The 12,481-nt window shown below is 38.7% G+C and overlaps 1 protein-coding gene across 5 annotated transcripts in view; it reads left to right on the top strand.

Moving 5' to 3' along the window:
- Positions 1-12,481, top strand: part of KLHL13 (kelch like family member 13) — a 182,254-nt gene that overhangs the window by 162,069 nt on the left and 7,704 nt on the right. For all 5 annotated transcript variants that reach the window (XM_062183168.1, XM_062183166.1, XM_062183167.1 and 2 more), the window contains one exon: positions 4,668-5,463. In XM_062183168.1, coding sequence (XP_062039152.1) covers positions 4,668-5,463 — 796 coding nt within the window. The remainder of the gene's footprint in view (positions 1-4,667; positions 5,464-12,481) is intronic.

The raw sequence follows: 12,481 nt of genomic DNA, 5'->3' as shown, positions 1-12,481 counted from the left end.
ATAGGGCTATAGAACATACAGTGAAATGAAAAGAAATTTTATTGAAGTGATTTGGAAGTCTGAATACTTGGAGACAGAAAATAAAGGAGATTTGTATGTGGGTGAGAGGTAAAAGAAAGAGAAAAAGGGAGAAAATGATTGTCTCAGGGGAAAAACAGACTCAGAAGTCATTGCAAAAGACTGTTTTACTTTGGAGATATTATTCTTGATGTGAGCATTTCCTCTGAGGTAGATATATTTTGGATTCCTTAATTCAGGGATGGAGAATATTTGTTTCTGCTAAGGGCCATTTGAATATTTATAATATCATTTGTAGGCCATACAAATTGATCAACTTAAAAATTAGACTGCTAGAGATTTGTTGAATTTACAGTCTCTCCTACAGTGCCTTGTCAGGACCAGACCAAATGATTTTGTGGGCCGTATACAGCCCACGGGCCTGATAGTCCCACCCCTGCATTGGTCTAAATTGGTTTTATCCATAAAAATTAACAGACATGTATGTTAACATAAAGTTTTCACCTTTGGGGAGGTTTAATGCAAGTTAGACGGAAAAGTTGTATAGATAGAGTTGACAATGAATCAGAGCTGTTTCCCTCCCCTCAGGAAACCAGTATGACTTGCTTATTTTCAGGGCTGATATTGAGCCTAGTACCCAGATGGCAATGTTATTAGTTGTTTATAGTCGGGCACACATTTGATTGGTTGGTACTCATACTGTACTGGTAGTTGAATATTCGAAATATAATCCACTTAAATGTGCATTTCATTATTTTCAAAACAACTTATGGGCTCCTACATGTGGTTGCTGGATTTTGTTCTTTTTTGCTGCTCTATGCTTTCAAATGCTAGTATAATTATTTGGCTTAATTTCTGTTTCAAGGCTACTTCTTTGGGAATTTTGGCTAGGTTTTCACATTAAATTAGATGAATTCAGACTAAATTGAAAGTTTTTCTGTTCAGGGATTTTAAGATAAACTTTGAACTTATTTTATATTTTCAAAGTGTAATATATGCTAATACATAAACTGGATATTATGTGTTATTGCACATACCACTTTTTAAATACTAGAAGCTAAATGTTTAAAGATCTACTGAGACACTTTCAAGAGTCAAGAACCGTGACTGAGATGTGAATTGAAAGGAAATGTAATAAAATAATACTTTTCTATACTGAAAATCATTTACCATTATTCTATCTTTTTTGGACTACATATATTGTTAATTTCTAGGATTTTGCTTCTTAAATCCTACATTCTATGGTTAATTCTTTTGATTATATGCACTTGATAAGAATTTCCTAATGTGCCTCATTGAAAAATGTTTCTAGTAATTTTATGTATTAATTCAACAGGTATTCTTTTTAAAATATGCTTACTGTTGCATCTTTCATTTTTATATTGTTGATACTCATAGTATTGAACCTTTCCCATATACCTACAGTGTGGTAGCTCTTGTGCATGAACTGCAGTCCTTCTATCAAGAAGGTGACCACTTAGAAGGTCATGAAACAGCACTCTTAGGTGATTTTTAAGAAATGAGTAGTCAACTATATGTTGACTGAGTAGTCTGTCAAAGTCTTGTCTTCTCCTATGTATCTTTGTGAATAATTACATTGAAAATAGAAGGTATTTTTCAAATGCTTTTAAATAAAAGCTAAATTTTGTTTTCATCTGCTATTTTAGTAATTGTTTTCTCATTGGATAAAGTTAGAGGGAAAGGGGGAGGGGGGAAGGAATTGAATACCTTGATCTTATTTCTAAATTAGTATATACAGTTTTGTTTCTAATGTTATATCTTGGCCTATGTATATATGCTATACATTTTTATTTAAATTTGGTGACTAACTACTGGCAGAATTTTGTCCACTTAAAGTATAAATTCAATAATGGGAATCTGCATTCTTGGGGATTATATTTATGTTGTTATTAGCTTTGTTTATCCATATTGGTAAACATTTTCCAAAATACAAATTGCCCTTGCTCTGGGGAAGGACTGTTCCTGATCTTGGGATTTGGATCTATTTTTCTAACCAAGAATCCCTTCCCTTTGGGGTGATTTGGGCCATTGTGTATTGAATGTAATTCCATTTATACAACTAAAATTTTATGAGGTAGCAACATGATACTACTAAATCTGAATTAATGTGAATTTTTAGTAACCATATTAGAAATCTAAGGTATTAATAGTGTTAAAGTGTTTACTTCTTGAGGCCCATAATTTATTAATTTATTTCCTCGGTTTTTTGTTGTAGTTATGTTTTAGGTATTTAAAAATATACAGCTAATAAATATTAATAAACTTTTTTAGTATTTTTGTAAGGCAAATCAACTACATGAGGGTCCAGTTTCTCTTTGAGTAATACAACCTGTGAAAATAGCCATAAATGTATGTTAACCTTAGAGCTTTCACTGGCATTTTATTCTAACTGGGCTGTTATTTTGTGCAGAAGAGTAATGCTTTTAGCTTCATGCCAGCTTCTGAATGAAATGTCAATAGGGGGATTAGCCAACATTTTCTTTAAATATAGGGAATTTCTTTTTATAGATTTATTTATTTATTTGAAAGACAGAGTTAGAGAGAGAGGGAGAGACAGAGAAAGAGGTCATTCATCCACTGGTTCACTCCCCAAATGGCTACAATGGCTGGAGCTGAAGCAGTCTAAAGCCAGGAATCAGGAGCTTCTTCCAGGTCTCCCATGTGGGTGCAGGGGCTCAAGCACTTGGGCCATCTTCCACTGCTTTCCTAGGCACATTAGTAGGCATAGGCAGCTGGGTTGGAAGTGGAACAACTAGGACTTGAGCCTGTTCCCATATAGGATGTTGGCATCATAGGCATTGGATTTGCCCATTATGTCACATTACTGGCCCCACCAATATTTTCTTAAACATTGGCCAATCTATTAACAATATGGTTATGAGAATAACAATGCATTGATGGGGGGATGTGTGACATTGAGAATACACACTGACAAACTTTTGTAAAGTTTATTTTATTATTTATTTGAAAGTCAGAGTTACACAGAGAGAAGAGAGGCAGAGAGAGAGAGAGAGAGAGAGAGAGAGAGAGAGAGCTCTTCTATCTGCTGATTTACTCCACAATTGGCCACAGTAGCTGGAGCTGCGCTGATCTGACCTCAGGAGCCAGGAGCTTCTGGATCTCCCACATGGGTGCAGAGGCCCAAGGAATTGGGCCATCTTCTTCTTCTTTTTTAAGGATTTATTTGTTTATTTGAAAGTCAGATTTACACAGAGAGAGGAGAGGCAGAGAGAGAGAGAGGTCTTCCATCCAATTGTTCACTCCCCAGATGGCCACAATGGCCGGAGCTGTGCCGATCCGAAGCCAGGAGCTTCTTCCAGGTCTCCCATGCGGGTGCAGGGGCCCAAGGACTTTGTCCATCTTGTACTGCTTTCCCAGGCCACAGCAGAAAGCTGGATTGGAAGAGGAGCTGCCAGGACTAGAACTGGTGCCCATATGGGATGCCAGCGCTTCAGGCCAGGGCGTTAACTCATTGCACTACAGCGACAGAGGACTTGGGCCATCTTCTACTGCTTTCCCAGGCCATAGTAGACAGCTGGATTGGAAGTAGAGCAGCTGGGCCTCGAACCAGCGCCCATATGGGACTCCGACATTGCAGGTGGTGGCTTTACCTGCTATGCCCCAGCACCTGCCCCCAATTTTTTTTTAAATTGATTCCTTTAAATGTTGACGTGTCTCTGTTTTTTATACACATGCTTTGACATTGGTATAACTGTTTGTTATCCTGGTTTATTCCTTGCATTTTATTTGCTGTTAGGATTTTCAATTTTTTTTTCCTTTTGACCAGTCAGAGCATTGAAAAGAGGTTCTTCTTCAGAAGGGCCTATTACTTCTCTCCTTTACTTGCTTTCTGCTTTGTGACATATGCATCCCTATTCTGGGTACATGGTTATAGGCTCACTTTAATTTCAGACAGAGCTAGAGATGCTAAGAGCGAGAGAGTGGCTATGGAAAGCTATGTTGCCCAGATGCAAGTAGATAGCAAAACTTATGTATGGTTTGATGTAGATCTACCCTTCCTGCCCTCAAGAAAGCTATTCCCTCCCTTTTATTTCCAGATGAATAATATGAAAAATAACTTTACCCTAGGAATATTTGTCCTGTTATGTTATTTTCACTATGAGCCATGACTGTGGAAGCAAGTGAAATGAGTGATGATAATGAGTGCTACTCATCTGCATGAAAAGGGAATCTAAGAATCAGATATCAATGTTTCCCTGTTTCTGAATCTGATAGCTGTGTGGTACTTTTAAGCATTATAACATGAACCACAATAGAATCAATCTTAAAATTTCCATCTGATTAGAATTTTATCAATATTTATCTATGGAGCAATATACATTTTCAAGGAGAGAAAATTATTTTAGCCATAGTCAAGTTACAACCTTATTTCTTAGAGTAACTTCTAAACTAATGACTGATTATTTTATTTTAGTAGCCCTTTTAGTGAGTTAGGTAAAGTGGTTTGCAAGTTCTCTTTAGATCATTGATGCCTAGAGAGAGGAGTCATTATTTGCACCCAAATGAACATTAAAATGTATAACTTACTCTTCTAGAACAGTTATTTGTGTGAAGATGTGTGTGTCATGAAAGTAGCTGTGCTTTAACTTTTGTTATTGATTTCATAGATTACTTTAGACAATTGTGTCGAAGTTGGGCGGATTGCCAACACCTACAATCTGACAGAAGTGGATAAATATATCAACAGTTTTGTCTTGAAGAATTTTCCTGCATTGCTGAGTACTGGGGAGTTCTTGAAACTCCCCTTTGAGCGTCTTGCCTTTGTGCTTTCCAGTAATAGCCTTAAGCATTGCACTGAACTTGAGCTCTTTAAGGCTACCTGTCGCTGGCTTCGCCTGGAAGAGCCTCGGATGGACTTTGCTGCGAAATTGATGAAGAACATACGATTTCCACTGATGACACCACAGGAGCTCATTAATTATGTGCAAACAGTAGATTTCATGAGAACTGACAATACTTGTGTGAATTTGCTTTTGGAAGCCAGCAATTACCAAATGATGCCATATATGCAGCCAGTTATGCAGTCAGACAGGACTGCCATTCGGTCTGACACCACTCATTTGGTTACACTAGGAGGAGTGCTGAGACAGCAGCTGGTTGTCAGTAAGGAGCTGCGCATGTATGATGAAAAGGCCCACGAGTGGAAATCCTTGGCGCCCATGGATGCCCCAAGGTACCAGCATGGCATTGCCGTCATTGGAAATTTCCTCTATGTCGTTGGTGGACAGAGCAATTATGACACAAAAGGAAAAACAGCAGTTGATACAGTCTTCAGATTTGATCCCCGATACAACAAATGGATGCAAGTTGCCTCACTAAATGAAAAGCGCACCTTCTTCCACCTAAGTGCCCTCAAAGGATATCTGTATGCAGTCGGTGGACGAAATGCAGCTGGTGAACTGCGTAAGTGTGTACATTCATATAAGCACAGAAACTAATTTCTGTCTTTATCGCGAAATTCTTTTCTACATCACAACATGATCAGTTCTGTAAAATTTTAGACAAAAATAGTTTCATTTGTAAACTATCTTTTCTTAGAAAATATCAAAGGCAATCTGTATGTCTTATCTGGGCAGCTATTGTTGGCCAGGGTACAAACTATATCTTACAAATACATTAGTATCTTTCAGATGGTATATTGGTGCAGCATATATAGTCTTCATCTTGAAAGCGCAATGAAAAATATATTCAGCTAATTTAGCTTCTAATAGAATTTTAGACATGAGTTTGGCAGATTTTCTCATTTTCATCTTTTTATTTATTTATTTATTTATTTTATTTTTGACAGGCAGAGTGGACAGTGAGAGAGAGAGAGAGACAGAGAGAACGGTCTTCCTTTGCCATTGGTTCACCCTCCAGTGGCCACCGTGGCCGGCACTCTGCGGCCAGCGCACCACGCTGATCTGAAGGCAGGAGCCAGGTGCTTCTCCTGGTCTCCCATGGGGTGCAGGGCCCAAGCACTTGGGCCATCCTCCACTGCACTCCTGGGCCACAGCAGAGAGCTGGCCTGGAAGAGGGGCAACCGGGACAGAATCCGGTGCCCCAACCGGGACTAGAACCTGGTGTGCTGGCGCCACAAGGCGGAGGATTAGCCTGTTGAGTCACGGCGCCGGCCTAGATTTTTCTCATTTTCATCTTTAAAAGGCCACATGATGTTTTACTAAACAGGTTATTATATTGCATTACTGAAAACTGACTTTTGCTTCTTTTACATAATTTGCTAATAATTAGAACCAACAAAGTAAGATGATTTTCTTCATAGATTAAATGTGTGAAATTCAGTATCATCCAAAGTGTATTTATTATGAGTTTTATTATATGTGAATATTAGCTTTAAAATCATTCTTAGTTACCTGTCAGACAACTTTATTTACTATAAATTCATCTGGTTATTTGATGGCCACTTTCTTGTGTTCCTAAATTAAGATTAGTCACATGTATGCTTTAATGTAAAAATGCTTGGCTATTTTTAATTTTTTTAGTTTTAGTTTTTTTTTTTATTTTTTTGACAGGCAGAGTGGACAGTGAGAGAGAGAGAGACAGAGAGAAAAGTCTTCCTTTGCCGTTGGTTCACCCTCCAATGGCCACCGTGGCCGGCACGCTGCAGCCAGCACACCGCGCTGATCCGAAGGCAGGAGCCAGGTGCTTCTCCTGGTCTCCCATGGGGTGCAGGGCCCAAGCACTTGGGCCATCCTCCACTGCACTACCGGGCAAAAAAAATGCTTTGGCTACATAAATTAACCCTAAAAACTGAATTTCATTATTAGGCAAATGAGGTAATATAGTTTATCCAAGAAGAAAAGTAGGAAGTCTGCATTTTATATCACATATTGTGGCATATATCCATTGCTACTATTATTATTTGACATTTTTTTCACATGACCTTATTCCCTGTTATAGAGTCCTTGTAGTTGACTAATATTCAAGCTCCACAAGGCTGAGAAAGTTCAAAATATTGGTCTTGGCTGTGGATGATTCAGAGTAATTCTCAACCTTTTTCCCCCCCAATAGTTGAAAAAGTAAAGATAATTTAAGAGATTTGAGACCAAGCTATTTACTGGAGAAAAAAAAAAAACTAGATTCAGCTCTTATACTTTCCTGTTCATTAATTCCTTTCATGGGGTGAGTCTTTGGGTGCATGGGTGGGGAAAGTCTGGCCTGCCAGTCCTGTAAGGCCTGTGAAATCATTTGGTCTGGCCCTGACAAGGCTACCACAGGTAGTATTCAGTTAAATCTATAGCAGGCTAATTTTTAAAAAAGATTTTATTTATTTATTTGAGAAGAATAGTTATAGACAGTGAGAGGGAGAGACAGAGAGAGAGGTCTCCCATCCTCTGGTTCATTCCCTAAATGGCCACAACAGCCAGAGCTGTGCTGATCTGAAGCCAGGAGCCAGGAGCTGCTTCTGGGTCTCCCAGGTGGGTGCAGGGCTGCAAAGACTTGGGCCATCTTCCATTGACTTCCCAGCCATAGCAGAGAGCTGGAATGGAAGTAGAGCATCCAGGACTCGAACTCGTGCCCACATGGGATGCTGGTGCCATAGGCGGAGGATTAACCTACTGTGCCACAGTGCCAGCCTCTGGGCTAATTTTAAGGTAATAATTTTGTATGGCCCACAAATGATGTTGTAGATAACCAAATGGTCCTTGGCAGAAAAATGGTTCCCACCCCCAGTCTCAGTGTAAACACGTTCATGTCCTGTGTCATAGTGCCTGCTTTGAGTACCAGTCTGGCTCCTGACCTCAGTTTCCTGCTAATACAGACCCTATGAGGCAGCAGTGATGGGTCAAATGATTGGCTTCCTGTCACCCACATTACTGAGTTCTGGGCTTCAGGTTTCGATTTCAGCTCCAGCCCAGCCCAGCCCAGCCCAGCTTACCCCAACCCCTGCCATCGTAGGCATTTGGGAAGTCAACCAGCAAATGGAATCCTTCCTCCCCTACTCCCTACCAATAAATAAAAATTAAAGGTAAAAACAAAATAATTTTTAAAAAAGCCCTTTCTTGTTAATGACATGGTGCTAATGTTACTAATCCCCCCAGTTATTTTATTTCTTTGTTGTTACAGTGATATTTTCTCTGATTCCAGACTTCTAGATTGTTGCACTAAGTGATGTCATGAGCTACATAGGTTTTCCTGTACATTTTAATGGTCAGATTGTCAAAATCATTTGAAGCATTAGTGCCTGTAGTATAGTATAGTTATTTCCGATCTATTTTGTCATGTTACTATAGTATTACAAATTTATGTTGTCTGGAAATTATCCAGCAAGTGTAAAGAGTGACAAGGTGGTTTGTTAGAAAAGCCACTTGTATAAGATAATATTTCAAAGTTCACAAATTATAGGTCATCAGCCTTGATAGGCAATGAAAATCCTGAAATTTCTTGAAGGAAATATCTCCATTTTTCAAAGGCATTTTTAGCTTGTTATCACTCCTGTTAATATGCTCCTGTTAAGTTTTCAATATATTTTTCATGAGTCTGTTGGCCATTTGAATTTCCTCTTTTGAAAAATGCCTGTTCACATCCTTTGCCCATTTCTTTACTGGTTGCTTCTTGTTGTTCAGTTTCTTGAGCTCTTTATAGATTCTGAATATAAATCCTTTATCAATTTCATGTTTACAAATATTTTCTGCTGTTCTATTGGTTGCCCCTTCACTTTGCTGAGTGTCTCCTTTACACTGCAGAAGCTTCTCAGCTTGATGCAATCCCATTTGTCTAGTTTGGCTTTGATTGCCTGTAATTCTGGGGTCTTTTCCAAGAAGTCTTTGACTATGCCAATGTCTTGTTGTTTTACTGATGTTCTTTTCTAGTAATTTGAAGGTATCTGGTTGTAGATTTAGATCATTGATCCATTTTGAATTGATTTTTGTGTAAGGTGTAAGGTAGGGGGTCTTGTTTCATAGTTCTGCTCAGGATAACTAGCCATCATCGAAATAAAAATTATAAAAACCACAATGAAGTTTCACCTCATCCCAGTTAGAGTGACTCTCATACAGAAATCAACAAAAATAATGGCGGGATATGGGGAAAAATGTACCCTAATCAACTGTTGGGGCGAATGTAAACTAGTACAGCCGTTGTAGAACACAGTATGGAGATACCTCAGAAAGCTGAAAATAGATATACCATATGACCCAGCAATCCTACTTCTGAGAATTTACCCAAAGGAAATGAATTTAACTTATGTAGGAGTTATCTGTACCCCCATGTTCTTTGAAACTCAAGTCACAATAAGCTAAAATATGTAATCAACCCAGATGTCCATCAACTGATGACTGGTTAAAGAAATTGTGATGTGTGTGTATGTGTATGTGTATGTGTATAATGGAATACTACTTAGTCATAAAAATAATGAAATCCTGGGGCCAGCGCTGTGGCTTGCTTGGTTAATCCTCTGCCTGCAGTGCCAGCATCCCATGTGGGTGCCGGGTTCTGGTCCCGGTTGCTCCTCTTCTGGTCCAGCTCTCTGCTGTGGCCCAGGAGGGCAGTGGAGGATAGCCCAGATATTTGGGTTCCTGCACCTGCATGGGAGACCAGGAGGAAGCACCTGGCTCCTGGCTTCGGATCGGCGCAGTGCTGACTGTGGTGGCAATTTGGGGAGTGAACCAATGGAAGGAAGACCTTTCTCTCTGTCTCTCTCTCTCTCTCTCACTGCCTATAACTCTACCTGTCAAATAAAAAAATAATGAAATCCTGTCTTTTGTAACAAAATTGATGTAACTGGTAGCCACTATATTTATGGAATAAGCTAGTCCCCCAGAAACAAATACCTTATGTTTCCCCTAAAATGTAATGTACAGGAGTGAAGTTGACATTTGTGAGATACAATGATTGTTTACAGCCCTTTCTCTATTGTGAGGAACAGTGTTTTTTTTTTTCTTAATTGCTATTTGTTGGTTTCTTTACTTAGTGTAGGCTTAATCTTATGAGTATAAAGTAAACTGAACATAGATCATTTTAAAAATAAGAGAGGGAATGAGGGAGGAGGAATAGTTAGAGCATGGGCAGGAGGGAGCATGGGGTGGAAAGTTTCACTATGTTCCTAAATCTGTATGTATGAATTACATGAAAATTTTTTACCTTAAGTTATAAAAAAAATACTCCTCTACTCCTCTTCTACCAGTTACTTGGGTCTTCCTCTCTGGAGGCCCCCTCCTGGCTGCTCTGTCAGGTTTCCGACTTAAATAAATCTTGCTTTGCTCAAAAAAGTTTTAATTATATTGTTTCTAATATTAATTAGAATACATATATTTCCAACATTTTATAATCTTCAGGCCAAGGATAATCATTACATAAAACTGAGAGCTAGAAGCTTCTTTTTGCTGACCCATTTCTGCATGCTTTGAGTTCCTCCTTTGTCATATTTAGTTAGGAACAAGAAATAGATGACCCCATTGGTCAAGTAGCTTATGTACAAGCTGCTTTGCTCCTCACTTTCAGATACTATCCCTCCATCTCTGATGAAAAATAGTCTTCTGTGTTTCATTTTGAAAGTGAACAGAGGAGCTTTTCATGAGCTCCTCTTAAGTTCATGTTAACTATTTGATCACACCTTTATTTAGGCTATACAAATAAAATTTTCATGTTGTGCATGGACCTAGGGAGAAGCTAAGATTATGGTACATCAAAAAAGTCTTACCTCTGCACATGTGTCTGTGTGTCTATTTGTGTGCCTGGCTTCTTGCTGAAATGTAATTTCTTGGAAATGCAGATTTTCTTCGACACCAGTTACAAAGATAAACTAGGGGAACCTTAGAGTAGCTGTCACTTAAGTGAAAAAGGAGTCAGTTATTTCTGGCAGATTTCAAAATTAAGTCATATAAGAAATTGATTTTCCATTGAGTCTTTCTATATTGAAGTAGAATATGACAGCTAAGATATCTTTTAATTTAGTTAAATATTTATAAAGCAAACCATAAAATAATGAAGTAACTTAGAAAACATGTTAAATATTTTTCAAATAAATGTGCAATGAAATTACCAAAATCCATTGTATACCTCCCTACACTTTAATGCATTTGGGAGCTTCTTGATCACTACCCAGCACAACAAGATTCCAGAGTCCAACCCCCTCCCCCCTTTTGGCACCATCATTCTTGAAATATATTCCTGTGGGCCCAACTTCAACAGGTTCCATATCATCCTTTGGGACCTATTATGAAATCCACTGAAATCGGTTGAGAAAATAAAAACCCCTGTTGTAAGTGAAATAACCAAAGTACAATCCTTAAATTGGAGAGATTCTCTAATGTAAACAGTAGGCCACCAGACTACCAAAGCTAATTCACTAGATTAGGTATCATCAAGCTCTTTAAAAAATCATTCATTTATTTGTAAATAGTGACAATATGCAGCAGGTAGAATTCTACATGATGGGGATACAATGCCTGCCCTCATGGTACTTACATTCTAGTAAGACATAATAAGCAAAACATACTATAGTCATTTAGAATTTTAGAATATAGAAGGGGTAAGAATGAGGATTTATAGGAAAATAGGTTATAATTTTAATAGTGATAATGTAAGGTTTCGTCTTGGTATGCTATTTGAACAGAGAATTCAAAGATTTAAGTAATGAGCTGTAGGTATATCTGGTAGAAAAGCATTCCAAGGAGTGCCAGTGTAAACTTCCTGAGATAGGGTTTTTTTTTTTTTCAGTACTCCAAGAACAACAAAGAGGACAGAGTGGCTAGAGTGAAGCAAACAAGTGTGTAAATGGTGGCAGAAGTGGTTCTAGATTGTGGTAGCTATTGGTGAAAAATGACTTTCAATCTGAGGAATATGGAAAGCCTTGGACCTGTTTACATATAGGAATGACATGCTCATATTTCTGTTTTAAAAGGATCTCTCAACAATTGTATTGATTGGACTAAGATAAGTGGATGCTATGTTATCCCCACCATGTGTTGATGCATTGAGAGCTTGACTCTGAGTATGGCAGCATGAAGAGGTGGTGGGATCTTTAAGAGGTGGTACCTATTGGGAAGTCTCAATTGGCCTCCCTACCCCATGCTGAGTTCCTGTGTTTCATTGTGATCTCCCACTTCCACATGCATTCCCACCACCAGGTATCAGAAAACTTCTGCAGAGGATCCTAAGTATGTGTATTTTTAGCCTTGTGGGCAATTCAACCTTTCTCACGACTAACTCCGTTGTGCAAAAGCAGCTATAGACAAATGGCTAATGCTGTGCTCCAGTAAAGCTTTACTAATGTAATGTTTTAAAGATTTATTTATTTATTTGAAAGACAGTATTGCAGAGAGCGAGAGAGATGGATCATCCATCCACTGGTTCACTCCCCAGATGGCTGCAACGGCCAGAGCTATGCAGATCTGAAGCCAGGAGTCGGGAGCTTCTTCCAGGTCTCCCACATGGGTCCAGGGGCTCAAGACTTGGACCATCTTCCACTGCTTTCACA

The sequence above is a fragment of the Lepus europaeus genome, chromosome X (genome assembly GCF_033115175.1).
Source record: "Lepus europaeus isolate LE1 chromosome X, mLepTim1.pri, whole genome shotgun sequence".
NCBI classification, from domain to species: domain Eukaryota; kingdom Metazoa; phylum Chordata; class Mammalia; order Lagomorpha; family Leporidae; genus Lepus; species Lepus europaeus.
This window is presented reverse-complemented; position numbering and strand designations above follow the sequence as displayed.